General features: G+C 45.8%; 2 protein-coding genes and 1 long non-coding RNA gene across 4 annotated transcripts in view; 2 read left to right on the top strand and 1 right to left on the bottom strand.

Annotated features, from left to right (window-relative positions):
• Positions 1 to 4,658, top strand: part of LOC118392394 (cyclin-dependent kinase 17) — a 33,131-nt gene extending 28,473 nt beyond the window's left edge. Inside the window, exons 5-16 of the mRNA XM_052460256.1 lie at positions 38 to 163; positions 400 to 456; positions 571 to 685; positions 899 to 993; positions 1,144 to 1,206; positions 1,317 to 1,561; positions 1,890 to 1,987; positions 2,216 to 2,321; positions 2,546 to 2,588; positions 2,756 to 2,846; positions 2,943 to 3,020; positions 3,122 to 4,658. Coding sequence (XP_052316216.1) covers positions 38 to 163; positions 400 to 456; positions 571 to 685; positions 899 to 993; positions 1,144 to 1,206; positions 1,317 to 1,561; positions 1,890 to 1,987; positions 2,216 to 2,321; positions 2,546 to 2,588; positions 2,756 to 2,846; positions 2,943 to 3,020; positions 3,122 to 3,159 — 1,155 coding nt within the window. The 3' untranslated portion in view covers positions 3,160 to 4,658. The remainder of the gene's footprint in view (positions 1 to 37; positions 164 to 399; positions 457 to 570; positions 686 to 898; positions 994 to 1,143; positions 1,207 to 1,316; positions 1,562 to 1,889; positions 1,988 to 2,215; positions 2,322 to 2,545; positions 2,589 to 2,755; positions 2,847 to 2,942; positions 3,021 to 3,121) is intronic.
• LOC118392395 (ETS domain-containing protein Elk-3-like) lies at positions 4,647 to 14,979 on the bottom strand. Of its 2 annotated transcripts, XM_052460258.1 has the most exons (6): positions 14,645 to 14,979; positions 11,902 to 12,108; positions 11,264 to 11,271; positions 7,551 to 8,324; positions 6,525 to 6,647; positions 4,647 to 5,554 (listed from the first exon to the last, which is right to left on the bottom strand). In XM_052460258.1, exons 2-6 carry the CDS (start codon positions 12,104 to 12,106, stop codon positions 5,459 to 5,461), a joined length of 1,206 nt encoding a protein of 401 aa, XP_052316218.1. In that variant the 5' UTR covers positions 12,107 to 12,108; positions 14,645 to 14,979; the 3' UTR covers positions 4,647 to 5,458. The 2 variants fall into 2 exon arrangements, with proteins under 2 accessions (XP_052316218.1, XP_052316217.1); XM_052460257.1 differs by lacking the exons at positions 11,264 to 11,271; positions 11,902 to 12,108; positions 14,645 to 14,979 and adding an exon at positions 8,742 to 9,472.
• LOC127906806 (uncharacterized) lies at positions 10,889 to 11,804 on the top strand. Its single transcript, XR_008062899.1, has 3 exons — positions 10,889 to 11,010; positions 11,307 to 11,376; positions 11,559 to 11,804. It is a non-coding gene; the product is annotated as an uncharacterized LOC127906806 (long non-coding RNA).
• Positions 14,980 to 15,852: the final 873 nt, after the last annotated feature.

Here is a 15,852-nt window from a genome sequence, read left to right as displayed (position 1 = left end):
TGTGTGTGTGTGTGTGTGTGTGTGTGTGTGTGTGTAGGACCTGAACAAGCGTCTGTCTCTGCCTGCTGACATCCGTATCCCTGACGGTTACCTGGAGAAGCTGCAGCTGAGCAGCCCTACCTTCGACCAGCCCCTCAGCCGACTCTCACGCAGGGCCTCCCTGGTACGTGTGTGTGTGAGAGAGAGCGATTGAAGGAATATAACATTATTACCCGACAGCGTTCAGGTACCGCCCTCCTTTCTGGTTGTCTCCATGGCAACAGGCATGAGGCTGCATTGGACTGTCTCTGTATGTAATCTTGTGCAGTGAATGAAGGTATCCTGTACAAATGTCATTCAACACAGAAAAAAAAAGACCTAAACAACATGGAAGATGATATCTTTATTTCTGTTTTTCAGTCGGAGATTGGTTTTGGGAAGCTGGAGACCTACATCAAACTGGACAAACTGGGAGAGGTCAGAGAACACACACAAACACTCCAATAAACTCAGAAAACATATTTTTCACAAGAGGTTCCCGAAAGTGATTTAGTTTTGACTCCGGTCATAACCCGTTTGTTTTTTCTATAGGGGACCTATGCTACAGTATTTAAGGGGCGCAGTAAGCTGACTGACAACCTGGTGGCGCTAAAGGAGATCAGGCTGGAGCACGAAGAGGGAGCACCCTGCACCGCCATCAGAGAAGGTGAGTCTATACCTCTCTGCCTTTCCTCCTCTCTATCACGTTATCCCCCCTTCTCTTCCTCTCCCTCATCCTCCCATTACTGATTTCAATGCCACATTGTCTTTTATTTTTTTCTCGCTCTTCGCTCTTTCTCATTCACTATTGTTCCTCCTCTTTGTCAATATATTACCCCTTCTCTCGTTCTCTCCCTCATCCCTCTTCCCTTCTCTCCAGTGTCGTTACTGAAGGACCTGAAACATGCCAACATCGTGACCTTACATGACATCGTCCACACAGACAAGAGCCTGACGCTGGTCTTCGAGTACCTGGTGAGAATCACTTACTACCTCACACTGCATGCTGGTCATTGTAGTCAAAAATCTGCCCTAATTATCTGAGGAGTTTCTAGTCCTAAGTAGGCTGTTGTACATGTTCTTCCTGTCTTGTCTGACTGACTGCTGACCTCACTTCCTGTGCAGGATAAAGACTTGAAGCAGTACATGGATGACTGTGGGAACATCATGAGCATGCACAACGTCAAGGTGAGTATGACCAAGACGAATGACCTAAGCACTCACTGTACTGTAAGTCACTTTAGATAAAAACCCTTGCATAATAGTGGTTAACATTGCATGTGTTTGTGCGGTTCTAGATCTTCTTGTTCCAGATTTTGCGGGGGTTGGCTTACTGCCACAAGCGGAAGGTTCTCCACAGAGACCTAAAGCCCCAGAACCTGCTCATCAACGAGAGAGGGGAACTCAAACTGGCTGACTTCGGTCTGGCGCGGGCTAAGTCTGTCCCCACTAAGACGTACTCCAACGAGGTGGTGACTCTGTGGTACCGGCCACCTGACGTCCTGCTAGGCTCCTCCGAGTACTCCACACAGATTGACATGTGGTAAGAACACTACATCCTAACAAGTTACGCCAAGGGTAAGCAAATACTACCCCGGAGGTCCGGAGTACTGCTGGTTTTCTCTTCTACCTGATAATTAGTCCCTTATTCGAGGGGAAGAATCAAATAAATAAAAAAGCAATGGAACTGGGTTCGAGGTCCAGATTTGAGGCCCTTTACACCCTAGGAACTACAACCACTTCATTCATGAATGAATTTTACACATATAAACTTTGAGTAAGTGCTATACATCCTAACCCCTTCATCCTACTCCCTAGCCTCTATTTTTGATGTGTGTATGTGTGTGTGATTTTCTCTCTCTGTTGTGTAGGGGTGTGGGGTGTATATTTTATGAGATGGCTGCAGGTCGGCCCCTGTTTCCTGGCTCCACCGTAGAGGACGAGCTCCACCTCATATTCAGACTGCTGGGTGAGGACAAGAGTACAGCCTGATTTGGATGTTACAGCCTAACTAACCCACTGACCTAGCGCCACCTAGTGTCTGCTACAGGGACGAACACACTAACACAACCACAGAACTCTCTAAATAAGCAGGAGAGGCCTCAGACATGCTGCTGCTGATGGGGACATTATTTGAGCGTTAACTAAACGTTGATAGAGCGTTATCTAACGACTGTCTTCTCTCTTATTTCTTCAGGCACGCCATCAGAGGACAGCTGGCCAGGGATCTCTGGCGTCGACGAGTTCAAATCCTACAACTTCCCCAAATACAAACCTCAGCCCTTCATCAACCACGCACCCAGGTAGCTTGTGTGCCCGCGCGCGTCCATGAGTGTGTGTGTGTGTGTGAGAGCGCACGTTTCTGTGTGGGTGTGTGAATGCGTATCCGTGAGTGTGTTTAGTCAGTGCAGGAGGCAGGAAATCCTGTGGAACTTTAGTGAAGCAACTGTTCACTTCCTTCCTCTGAAGTTCCCATCAGTCATCACCGACTGACAGTAAACCCTGTGATTCTCGCTCTCCTTTTCAGGTTGGACACAGAAGGCATTGAACTGGTGTTATCGTTTCTGAAAGTGAGTTTGTCCGTCTACATTTTCCACACACTGTGTAACCTACGCAGTTATACTCTGAACCACTGGCATGCAGTACTGATAAAATAACAACAGGGGGAGCAGTAGTCACTTCTGCCCTACTGATTCTGTTTTGTTGTTGGTTAACTGTTGGTCTCCCTCCTCTCCAGTACGAGTCCAAGAGGAGGATCTCAGCAGATGAAGCTATGAAGCAGGCCTACTTCAAGAGCCTGGGGGCACGGGTCCACACACTGCATGAGAGTGAGTCTCTAAACCTGGGGATGGTCTAGTCCTCTGAATGGCCTGGAGATACTCACACATAATTACAAATCTCTCTCCGCTCTCTCTCTCGCTCAGGTGTATCAATATTCACTCTGAAGGATATCCAACTGCAGAGAGACCCTGGCTATCGGAACTCCTCAAACCTAGAGTCAGGTGTGTATAAAACAAACACACACACACCTCTTCTTACCTTGAGCTTTATAACTGTTATGACATACATGGAACACTCCCTCTCTCTCACTCCATCTCTCCAGGCAACAGCAAGAACAGAAGACAGAGCATGCTCTTCTAGACTTTCTGCACCTGGGTGGAGCTCTTTCCTGTTGCTATAGTAACGGACTCTCGCTTGAGATGAGACTGAATGGAACAGAGCCCCCTCCTCCCTCTCGCATGAGCCCTTCACCCCTGGACCCCCCTCCCCCCCATAGAGCGAGTGAGTCTGGAGTTGATTGGGGAGGGAGAGATGAACTACGTTTATTTATTTGAAGATATGGAAAGGGGTGTGGGGGGGTATATTTTGCTGCTATACTACTACTGTCTGTATTTAACACGCAGTTTGTGTATATGATGATGTGAACTCAGACACCATGCACAACCGACCAGTCGCTAAGGTTACTATTGTTATTGCAAATGATGAATTATGGTTATGATTCCACTGATGATCTCGATGTTGTTTATCATAGCTGTAACCTTTGCTGTTTTGCATGTCGTTGTGTTCAGAGACTGAATGCCTTTTTAGCATTTTTTTCCTCAAGTACTTTCTCAAGCTTCCTCTGATGGTGGTGTTTGACTGAAACGAGACCAGACTGGTCCAAACTGGGAGAGAGGGACTGGGAGTGTCTGGTCCTCAACTGGAAATCTTTCCTCTGAACCGAAGCAATTCCCAGCCTCCCTCTCATTCTCCTTGACCTAGAACATTCCAGAACATTTCAGGGGCCAGACGGGGCTTTAGGAAGGGGTTGAGGTGGGGTCCAGTCATTGGGAGAGCACAACGACCCTCAGAGCCTCTTAGCCAACGAATGGGACCACAGCAGAAGGTAGAGTTTGACTCCCCAGGACATTTCCGGTCTCCCTCTCCGGTTGTCATGGCAACAGGGAAGCAATGATTTGGGAGGAGAGAAACACAGGAGCGCCGTGACCTCCCACAGGAACTCATCAGTCCCCCCCTTCTCCATTTCCCCTAGATGGTCTTGATCCCCCAGGATGGTCTTGACTTAAGTTCTTGTATGCAAGATCTTCATTTTCTCTTGCCTTTTGAAGGTCTACAATACTGGTTGTTTTTGTGCATCAATAACCTGTAAGCAGTTTAGTTTTTTTTAATGGCTCTCTACTCTGTAGCTGGCCATGGGAGTGGGGTTGTAACCATGATGACTGGTGTTTAAAATGGCTGACTTGATTTGACAGTATTAAGAGATTTTTGTTTTCTGTTTGACCTCTCCTTGTGAATACAGTGTGGCATGTCAAGAGGCAGAAGCGTCGCCTCTCAAAGGAGAAAACATTTAGTTTCACAGTCTACATTGGACCTTGTTTCTTTTGTTCAGCGTTTGTACACATTTCAGATAGACTTAACAAGCCGCGGTGTGTGTCTTCAGCTGACAGTGATCTATATTAATATTGTAATACTGTACTTTTTCAAGTTTAAAAATGATCTGAGCTTACCTGAGGGTGTGTGTGCGCCAGACATATGGAGCTCCTGCTGTGGTGTAAACTCAATCTCTCTGGAACACTGACAGTTGTCCTGTAATTATTTATTTCTCATAACCATCACAGTAAAATTAGTCTGTTTGATAAGTACACTTGTCCTTGTCTTTATTGTGGTTTTCTTGAATAGCATTCAATGCTTCATGTTTTATTTAAAACCGTATGTAAGACATTTTTACTGGTCTCTTGACAGCAACAACAAAAAAGCAAATCATTGATAATACATTTGTATCAATTCCTTTATAAAAACAAAATAACCAAAAGCTGTTACAAATAAGCTTTTGTTCAATATTGAACTGGAATTTCGTCAAAGAGTTTTAAAGCTTGAAAATAAAACATTTACATAACACTCTTACATTTGAGAAGGCACAGCCGGTACAAGGTAATAATGCATATAAAGTGTAATACAATACCATAGAAAAACACTTAGCCAGAACAATACAACCAGGTTCACAGCCTCAAATGAACATATCAACCAATATACAATGATACAAACATTTCTAACCATACGCCAGGCATTTGATAAAGGGCTGAAAAGGTCCAATGCATGGGACAGCATTCTGGCATTGAGAAGTGGATAAATATGGGATAGAAAATGTTTTCAAGATGGATGAGATCCAAACTAAACAGAAGAAAGCCAACAAAAAAATATTTTCAACTAAGCTAAAGAAAATGTATCTTCAAGTCAATGATATTGACGCAGTTAAAGGCTGATCCAGTAGGTTTGCAGCAGTGTCCTGATATTTACTGGCTTAACCTGATTTGGCCTCGAGTCCTGCTGTGTCGGGGTCCAGGATTTGAAATTGCGTGGACTGGGCATATTTGTTCTGGTCGGGCCTGATTTAAGCCTGTTTTGGTCCAGTCCAGTATGGTACTGTCCTCCAGGATGATCAGGACTTGTGTGGGCTGTGGGAGAGCAGTAAGGGGGAGGAGGTGTCCAGGCTGGACAGGGGGACTGGGATGGGCCCATTCAGGAGGGTGGGGAACTACAGACAGGCAGAGAGACAGACAAAGGACAAGACTGCTGAAATACCACACAATAATAATGCCCCCATATTATACTGAGGTAAAGTACATTCATCCATATCCCTATTCTAGTGTTATACATGTGTACTACTACAAATAACTTTTTGAAAGAACTCCAGCCTTAACTCTGGAGAGGCTGACTGGGTTTAAGAATTCCCTAAAATGGTGGCCGAGGTATTTTAACGCCCATCCCTCCTGACGATGGGAGGAGAGGCACTTCCTGTTGTGAGAGGGCTGATGGGAGTGGGTGGGGCTCCTGACCACCCCCCCTCCCAAGCAGGAAGCTGCCCCCCCACTCCTCGTCTATACCAGAAAGGAAACATCTGTAGCTTATTTTGAAACCCATGCACACAGTGAATCACACACATACAAACTTAAGTATGATCACAGTGAACCGCTCACACACACACAAAACTAAATAGCGACCGTTGTTGAGAAAATGAGGCTGTTCGGGGGAAATCTTCTGTCTTAGCAAAGGTTGCAAAATTCAGGGAACTTTCCAAATAAAATCTGGTTTTCCAGAAGTCCTGGATGGAGGATTACGGATTTACTGCTTATTCCCTCCTGGTTCCGGGACCCTCCAACCGGGATTTCGGGAAACAAGGGATTTTTATTGAACGTTCCCGGAATTTTGCAACCCCAGTTGTAGCTCAAACTTCTAAATCAGACTGTCAGAATTCACTATCCCCCCTTTGTTTACCAGTTAGAGTGGAGCCCTTTCCCTCTCAGCTCAGTATGAACAAGCATAAATACTATACTGTCCTCCCCATTTCTGTCACCCATCCCACAACTTTCCCCTCTGTCCATCCCTCTCTCCTCAACTCGCTTACATCAGTCTTCACTCCATGTGGTGTCACTCTCTTCCTTTCCTTCCTTTCTCCTCTCTCTTTATTCTCTTTTAGAGTTTGTGTGTGTGTGTGTGTCTCTTACCTGGAACAGGGGTCCATGGCCCTGCAGGCGAGCGGGGCTCAGGGGTCCTACGGGACTCAGGCTGCTCCAGAAATGGATACTGGACAGCAGGGGACTGGGGGTGAGGATGAGACCTGAGGGAGTCTGGAGGGGGAGAACGGGAGCGAGATTTCAATTAGTTCAATGTTCTGTTGGTGTTTTTCTCAGTGATCTGTAAAATGAGCTAGCGGAGTATGAACACACAACACAGAGATGTACTTTCTCACTGTGGTTATTCAGTCCTGCTGTGCTGCCACTGTTTGTTTTAGTAAAACACCGGAACCAGGAGGGGAGAGAGCGCTTCATACCCTGCTTTGGGGGGACAGATTGGGGGGGGTGAGTTCAAGGCTGACTTTGGGAACTTTCTAGGGGTCACAGAACTTGGAAAACTAGGTTCCAGCTGAGAAGTTACATATGACAATTTCTCTCCATCTTGCCTCCCTATTGCTGGGGGGTTGTGTTTGTGGGTAAGGAATGATGTATGCTATTTTAATGTGTTGTGTTGTTTTGTAGTGGCCCAATAGAGTTTTAGGTAGAGAGAATCTCTCTCTCTATCCGTGGTATATTACAACAACTCTTACCTCACGCCGGCGATTCAAGAGCTTTAGAAACATATGGCTTCACTTACAGACCTCCCCACCCTCCTTCTCTCCTTCTCCCCTCCCTTCTTTTACCTCTCTCCTCCTTACTTGTCTCGCTCCCCACCCACTCCCTCTTTTCCGCTTACCTCTTTCACTCCTTCCCTCATTTCCTCTCTCAGTCTCTCCTCAATAACTCTTTCTTACCTCCCTCCCTCCCTCCCTCTACTCTCCCTACCCTGCCTGTTTCAGGGTAAGGACAGACGGTTCCAGAGAGACTCAGGGATAAGTCAAGATAAGTCATGTATTTTCCCCAAATGTTATTACACACATAAATCAGCACGCACACACAGAGGGTGAGGGTGGAGCGAGTGTATGCGCTTGTGTTCACGGCTAACCTGGGAAAAGATTGAGTGAGGGTGGTACTGACCTGTGCAGTGAAGAAGGCTGGTGTTAGGGACCCTGAGGGCAGTGCAGGACTGTTGAGGGCGATAGAGCCGATGTCATTGGCTGTCAGGAGCAGGGAGGGTGCGGATATCTCCAGGCCTTTAGGCTTCCTGGTTTTTGGCGGGACGCTATTGGCTAAGCCCCTCTTCTCTGGCGTGGGTGTGGCCTGGCCACGATCTCTGTGACCAGATGATAGGTTAAGGGGTTGAGCGCTCTGCTCTGATTCGTCAGTCTCAGGGGCGGGGCTCCGTGCCCTCCAGAGTGTGTGTGTGGGGCTGTGTGATGGGGAGGAGGAGCAGGACGAGGAGTGGGCTAGCCTTGTGGAAGGTTTGGATGAATAGTAGCCCTCATTGGAGGAAGGGAGCGGGGATGACGGCAGAGACACCACCGGCAGTGCCCCGCCCTTATGGCTGCGGTTCTGAACAAAGCGAATCACCGTGCCACTGTCGTCATGGTGATCATGTCGAGGCTCCACCTTGATTGGTCGGAGTAAATCAGGGGGACGGAGGAGGTCCTGGGGATGCTGAAGGGAGCTGACAGTAAAGGAGGAGTAGAGGCCTGAGTGGAGGTACTCGTTCCTCCCTGGGGGGCCACCCCTCACCCCCTCCTCATCCCCCTCCCCCTCTGACAGGGCCCCACCAGCCTCATCACACACCCGCACCCCCATCTCCACCGCCGCGGGGTCCATCTTCAGGATCTCCGGGAAGGACACAAATTTGTACACAAACTTCTGGCCAATCACCTTCTTGATGATGTTCTGGAGGAGGAAGAGGGGAGGAGAAGTTGAAGCATCATATGTTATACAGTAATAACAGTGTAATGTTAACATACATGCCACGATATATGGAGGTTTGACCTGTAGAATTGGTACAGACATGTTCATGCTGTGTAGAGATATTTGGTATTTATTAGGATCCCCATTAGCTGCTGCAAATGCATCAGCTACTCTTCCTGGGGTCCACATGACATAATACATAGTACAGAACATTATTAGTCAAGGACTGAAATACATAGCCTACATATCAGTATATACACACAATATCTAGGTCTAAAACATAACAGTGCAAATCACAATACATATATATATATATATAAAATGGCTGTCTTGTCACAGTCCCCTTTGTGCAGGTGTTACTTATCTTTTTTTTATGTGTTTATTGCTAGTTTGAGTTACCTGTGGTGGCAGAGAGTTCCATCTAGTCATGGCTCTATTTAATACTGTGCGTTTCCCAGCCTCTGTTCTGGACCTGGGGACTGTGAAGAGACCTCTGGTTGCATGTCTTGTGTTGTACTGAACTGTCTGCTTGAACAGACAGTTCAGTACCTTCAACATATCAATACCTTGCATAAAGACCAATAGTGATGCAGTCAATCTCTCAATACATGCTGCCTTGTTCTGGACCAACTACAATTGACCTATGTCCTTCTTTGCCGCTCATGACCACACAGCTGGGCAGTAGTCCAGATGCGACAAAACTAGGGCCTGTAGGACACGTTTGGTCGACTGAGAAGGCAGAGCAATACCCTATCATGGACAGACCTCTTCCCATTTTAGCAACCATTGAGTCTATGTTTTGACCATGACAGCTTGCTATCTAGGGTTACACACAGCAGTTTAGTCCCTTCAAATTGCTCAATAGCCACATTACGCAATAATAGAACTAAATGAGGTTGAGCAAGTGATTTGTGCCAAAAAATTATGCTTTTTGTTTTTGAGATATTTAGCAACCTATTGCTAGTTACCCTTTCTAAAACTGACTGGAGCTGAATGTTTAGTGTTTCAGTTATTTATTTGACTGTTGTAGCTGACGTGTATGCTGTTGAATCATCAGCGTACATAGACACACAGGCTTTAGTCAAGGTCAGTGGAAGGTCATTTGTAAAAATAGAAAACAATAATGGGCTTAGCTGGCTGCCCTGTGGTATACCACACAACTGAATTTGCATGAGAGGCTTCCATTAACAAAAACCCTCTGTGTTCTATTAGATAGGTAACTCTCAATCCATAATAAGGCAGAGGATGCAAATAACAGCAATAGGTTATGGTCAATGACATTAAAAGCTGCACTGAAGTCTAACAAAACAGCTCCCCCAATCTTCTTACTATCAATTACTTTCAGCCAACCATCAGTCATTTGTGTCAATGCCAAGCATGTTGAGTGTCCATCAGTATAAGCATGCTGTTGTTATTTGGTTTTCTGTAAAATAACTTTATATTTGATCAAATGTTTTTCCAAATGTTTGCCGAGCACTTGTAACAAGCTGATTGGTCAGCTGTTTGAACCATTAAAGGGTGCTCTGCTATTCTTGGGTAGCGCAATGACCTTTGCCTCCCTCATTGTCTGAGGGCACACGCTGTCTTCTAGGCTTAAATTGAAGATGTGGCAAACGAGTCACAATGTATTCAATGTACACAATGTATTCCGCTACCAACCTCAGCAATTTACCATCCAGGTTGTGTCTACCGGTTGGTTTGTCCTTATTTATTTTTTTATTTATTTTATCTTTATTTAACTAGGCAAGTCAGTTAAGAACAAATTCTTATTTTCAATGATGGCCTGTTCAGGGGCAGAACGACAGATTTGTACCTTGTCAGCTCGGGGATTTGAACTTGCAACCTTTCGGTTACTCGTCCAACGCTCTAACCACTCGGCTATCCTGCCGCCCCTATAGATAGCAACCATTTTTTCACCCTTCCATACCCACTTTTTGGAACTCAAAACTACAGTTCTTGTCTTTCATTATTTGTCCATTATGCATGAATAGGAAGACTCAGCATTTGGTGTTTGCATGTCATACCTAAGCTTGCTAATCTTGTCAACAACAACAAATATGAAAAGTGGTTGGCAATATCAAAGGGTTTTGTGATGAACAAGCCATCTGCCTTAATGAAGGATGAAGCAGAGTTTGCTTTTGCATCAAATTTCATTAACTTTAACTCCTGAGCTTTTTACTATCATTCTTCATAAAATGTATCTTAGTTCCATACTATAGTTTGCCATTCATTTTGTTTAGTTACATGATTTCTCAACTCACTGTATGTTTGTGAAGGGTTTATACAATGTTGGTGTACCTTGTCATCCGTACCAGCAGGTGTGTGTTTGGTGTTAGTGTAGTGCCAATGTAATCTATGGGAGTTGTACCTTGTCATCTGTACCAGCAGGTGTGTGTTTGGTGTTAGTGTAGTGCCAATGTAATCTATGGGAGTTGTACCTTGTCATCCGTACCAGCAGGTGTGTGTTTGGTGTTAGTGTAGTGCCAATGTAATCTATGGGAGTTGTACCTTGTCATCTGTACCAGCAGGTGTGTGTTTGGTGTTAGTGTAGTGCCAATGTAATCTATGGGAGTTGTACCTTGTCATCCGTACCAGCAGGTGTGTGTTTGGTGTTAGTGTAGTGCCAATGTAATCTATGGGAGTTGTACCTTGTCATCCGTACCAGCAGGTGTGTGTTTGGTGTTGTGTAGTGCCAATGGTGGGAGTTGTACCTTGTCATCCGTACCAGCAGGTGTGTGTTTGGTGTTTGTGTAGTGCCAATGTAATCTATGGGAGTTGTACCTTGTCATCCGTACCAGCAGGTGTGTGTTTGGTGTTTGTGTAGTGCCAATGTAATCTATGGGAGTTGTACCTTGTCATCCGTACCAGCAGGTGTGTGTTTGGTGTTAGTGTAGTGCCAATGTAATCTATGGGAGTTGTACCTTGTCATCTATGGGAGTTGTACCTTGTCATCCGTACCAGCAGGTGTGTGTTTGGTGTTAGTGTAGTGCCAATGTAATCTATGGGAGTTGTACCTTGTCATCCGTACCAGCAGGTGTGTGTTTGGTGTTAGTGTAGTGCCAATGTGGGAACCTTGTCTATGGTGCCAATGTTGTACCTTGTCATCCGTACCAGCAGGTGTGTGTTTGGGAGTTGTGTCATTACCAGCAGGTGTGTGTTTGGTGTGTAGTGCCAAAGTAATCTATGGGAGTTGTACCTTGTCATCCGTACCAGCAGGTGTGTGTTTGGTGTTAGTGTAGTGCCAATGTAATCTATGGGAGTTGTACCTTGTCATCCGTACCAGCAGGTGTGTGTTTGGTGTTAGTGTAGTGCCAATGTAATCTATGGGAGTTGTACCTTGTCATCCGTACCAGCAGGTGTGTGTTTGGTGTTAGTGTAGTGCCAATGTAATCTATGGGAGTTGTACCTTGTCATCCGTACCAGCAGGTGTGTGTTTGGTGTTAGTGTAGTGCCAATGTAATCTATGGGAGTACCTTGTCATCCATACCAGCAGGTGTGTGTTTGGTGTTAGTGTAGTGCCAATGTCATGGGAGTTGTACCTTGTCATCCGTACCAGCACAATGTAATCTATGGGAGTTGGCGCGGCTCAGCTTGTCATAGTTCATGTTGGTCTTGTTCTTCCTCAGGCCCCACAGCTTGGCCACCTCTTCTGACTTGAGCAGTTTAAACTCCCCGTCGTTAGACGTCCAGCAGATCAGGTGCTTGTGGCTCTGGTCCAATAACAGCTGCAGCAGGAACTGCCACAACGTGATGGCACTCTCCATGACTGGGGGGAGAGAGAGAGAAGGGGGGGCATCATTGTCAGTTGCACTGCATGTAAATCGACAAACACACAGATTCTAACCCTCAAGTACAACAAGTACAAAAGCCTCCCCCGTGTCCCACCCCCAACCAAGAAGGCGTTTGCTGCACCATAAAAATCCTACCCATAAATACAGAAAACACACCAACAACACATTTAGATCATCACTACAGACACTGGAGTCACAGTATTATGCTACTCCTGGCATTGTGTGCCAGATCCGGTGCCAACCAATGTACTGTCTATAAACATATGTATGCCTATGGGGCCAAGTGCCAGCCAGCGACATCATACTTCTCATATTACAATATGTTGAAGTGGGGAATAAAAGCCATTACTGCATATGTAATGAGACACACCAGTGACTGTGTAAAACTTTCACTCACTGGAGAGCTTGGCTGGCTGCCTAAATGATAAGAAGACGGGCTGCCTGGCAGCTTTAGTACATCAGACAAGTCAGAGAAGCTTGTCCACTCAAACTCTATGCCACTCCACTAACACGCATGCACACTTGGTCACTTGCACTCACTCACACGCTGTGCTTTGTGCCTGTGCGCTTCTTAGTAGTAATTATGTTTCATTATAGGTCAAAATAAAGAGTTCAAGTGTGTGTGCTTGTGTCAGAGTTCAGGGACTTGGTGCTGCCAACTATGGCCAGATGGGTGGAGCGAGGGATGTTTCTGTGGTGATGAGAGGACGTGGTCAGTGCCCCTCTGCGAAGACAGGCCTCAGCCCAACGACACTATTTACCTTGACTTCACTGTCTGTCTCTCTCACACTCCACACAGACAACTTTCTGTGCACCTCTCTCTCTCTCCATCTAACTCTCACACACACCCCAGACACAAGCTTGTCCGTTTGAAAAACCCGAACAGAGTATCCTGCTTTCCCTCCTCCTCCACCCCCCTCTCCACCAGTGGGAGAGAGACCATCTAGGAGAGGAAAAAGGTGAACACCCCCTCTGACTCTGTTTCCTGAGGTGTGTGTGTGTGTGTGTGTGTGTGTGTGTGTGTGATGGGAGACCATAAAGCTGTCTAAATGAGGACTTCCTCTCATTCTGCTACAGGGCGTCTTCCCAGGGACCAGTCCCAACTCAAAGGTAGGAATTCCTGTCACCGGGAACCATCGGAAACACAGGGACCTCACAGTTGGGACAAATGGACGGGTTTCCTCCTCGCCTCGCTCTGGTACGGCAACACAGACCACCCATTTCCTATTCCACAACAACATATGGAGAATGCATTGCATACATGTATGTACTCTGGGTCTCCCCCAGGACATGCTGTGGCATGATGTATTTAGTCTTTGATGTTCCATAGTGACAAGGGTTAACTAGCCAAGCTCAGGCACAAAGCACCAGGGTCTGTTCATTTGGGGATATCCTTAGCAATAGTAAGGAAACATGCAACTCTGCATTGCCTGATAAACATTGGACTGGTGCAACTAAAAATATGGTTACAATAGATTTACATATGTTTTATTGCAGCATTGAATATGTCCATGTTATTTATGTGTACTGTATGGGATGATAGGCCCACAGCCCAGTGTCTCTCCTCCTGGACAGGTACGTACACACACACTACATGTAGCTTCTGGTAGGGATTATTTATTTTGTTGATGGGGAGTTTCTAGTATCTTATAATAGTGTTATGACACAGAGACAGAAATCTTACAGCTGGTCCTCTGGACAGGCTTCTCCAGTATCTAACAACGATACTACGCGCTCCTGTCGCTAGCACGTACTGTTCAGCCACCAGTGATATCATTAGACATCATAGGCTATATAATGCCTCTCGTCGCTGTATCGTACCAAACGCCGCATATAGACGCTCTAAAGTCTCAAAAAGGTATGGGTTATCACGGGTGGACCGCCGGGCTCGGGTCTGTGCAGAATCATCGGTGTTGGAGAGCCTGGAACACTCAAACGGTTCTTTGTTTGCCCCATGACTCATTTTCAAGATGTTGTCTGCTGCCAGATTCAATCCGGAAGCGCATGGCAATTAGTCTGTTGAGTCCAGACAAACCAGAAAGTCTACTATAGTTTTTAAAGGGCCATGAGAATTTTCACACCAACAACTACTTTGAGTTGCCAAATGCATCCCAATAAACAAGAAATTGCGCGAGAAAAGCAGACTAGAGCACCATGACAGACCCGAGCGATTTGCGTTTGACAGTAGCCCAATGTTAGCAAACATCAAAACGAAAATAAATGTAACTTTTTAATAGCGTACTTATATGCATAGAAGGAAACACATGCTTTTTACGCAAATGTATACATGTGTTACAAGATAGCGTAACAAATCGGGGATATACTACCAGCATCTATCGACTGTTGTCCCCTAAATTTCAAGTTCATTGTGATGACCGAGTTATATCATATCTCCAAACTATATTTTTCTGGTACAGAGTTTACTTCTAAGTCATCATCACTCAAACTCAGTGACTATCCTGGTTAAATAAAGTGAATATTAATATCATAGAGAAGCATGCCTCCACATACCCTGGTTTTAGACGTCTACCTTCCTCCCGTATATGTTTTTAAAGAGAATTCCGTATAATGCGCTGGTTTTCCATGCTGATGCCGTCTGGGCTGCGGCGCTCGAGAATGTAAGGGGATCCGGAGGTTTTTTCTCCTTCTTCAGAGCAGGAAGTCGGAGCGCGCAGACATAGAGCCGGCTCACTTCCTCTCGCGCATTATTCCCCAGGCTCTCGGCCGTCTGTGTAAACACGCTTTTCCTCCTCTCTGCGACCGCTTGCGCGCGCACACACAGTAACGTTGTAATTCTGACTACTTGCGGGCCCAACTGACGTCACCTTCTTGGCAAGCACCTGGAGGCGTTTGTGTTCCTTCCCTCCACACGCACATACAGTCTGAGTGCTCTCTCTCTGTGTGTGTGTGAAATACTCAGACTGTATGTGCGAAATCTCCTTGACATCTAATTATGGAAAGAAATTGGGCTAGTTGTTACATTCAATTTAAAAAAGTAGGCTATTCTTAAAATCAGCCGCACCACACACAGACAAAACGTGTGTACACACTTTCATTCTCACAGGCTTCACTTCAGGTCAAAACGGGAGAAGAGGAGCCCTTTAATCTTTCCACATGTTTCAGTCCAATATTCCATTCAAAGCGCTTTAAAAGGGCATTTTCCCCGAAGTTCATGGTAAATGCTGGAGATGTCGGTTCAATCGGATATTACCATTAAATGTCAAGCGCACTATTCCGTGGATATTACACGGATCGGATTGAATCCTGGCCTTAGTGGAATAAGGTGATGTGATTATGTTTGTGTGCATTAGTGTTGTTGTGTGTCAATTAGAACATGCAATAAGTAGGCTCATGTGTGCACGTTTGTGTGTGTGTATCCACTTTTCCGGTTTGCTGCATGTGTTTCCTCTCACTGACAGGAAACGGTGCCTCACAAAACACATGCAGTCACGTAGGTCAGTAGCCTGCACACGGCCGGGGTTATGGGCGGGCCTTAGGGGGCTGGGACGCCCTACCGTAGTCTACCTCCTTCTACAAATACAATATTGAAATATTAATAATAATTTATTTGACCGAGACGCGCCCCGACAGAAAGTTGCATCAATCTCAGATAAAGCATCGGAGCAAGAGAAACAGCTCCCCATGTCATATTATTTCTGTCCAGACAGTATCAGAAACATGAGCTACATTTATGCCTCCTGTCGACAATGCTTCGGTTG

The sequence above is a fragment of the Oncorhynchus keta genome, chromosome 13 (assembly GCF_023373465.1).
Source record: "Oncorhynchus keta strain PuntledgeMale-10-30-2019 chromosome 13, Oket_V2, whole genome shotgun sequence".
Taxonomy (NCBI): domain Eukaryota; kingdom Metazoa; phylum Chordata; class Actinopteri; order Salmoniformes; family Salmonidae; genus Oncorhynchus; species Oncorhynchus keta.
The sequence above is the reverse complement of the archived record's forward strand: the minus strand, read 5'-3'. Positions and strand labels throughout refer to the sequence as shown.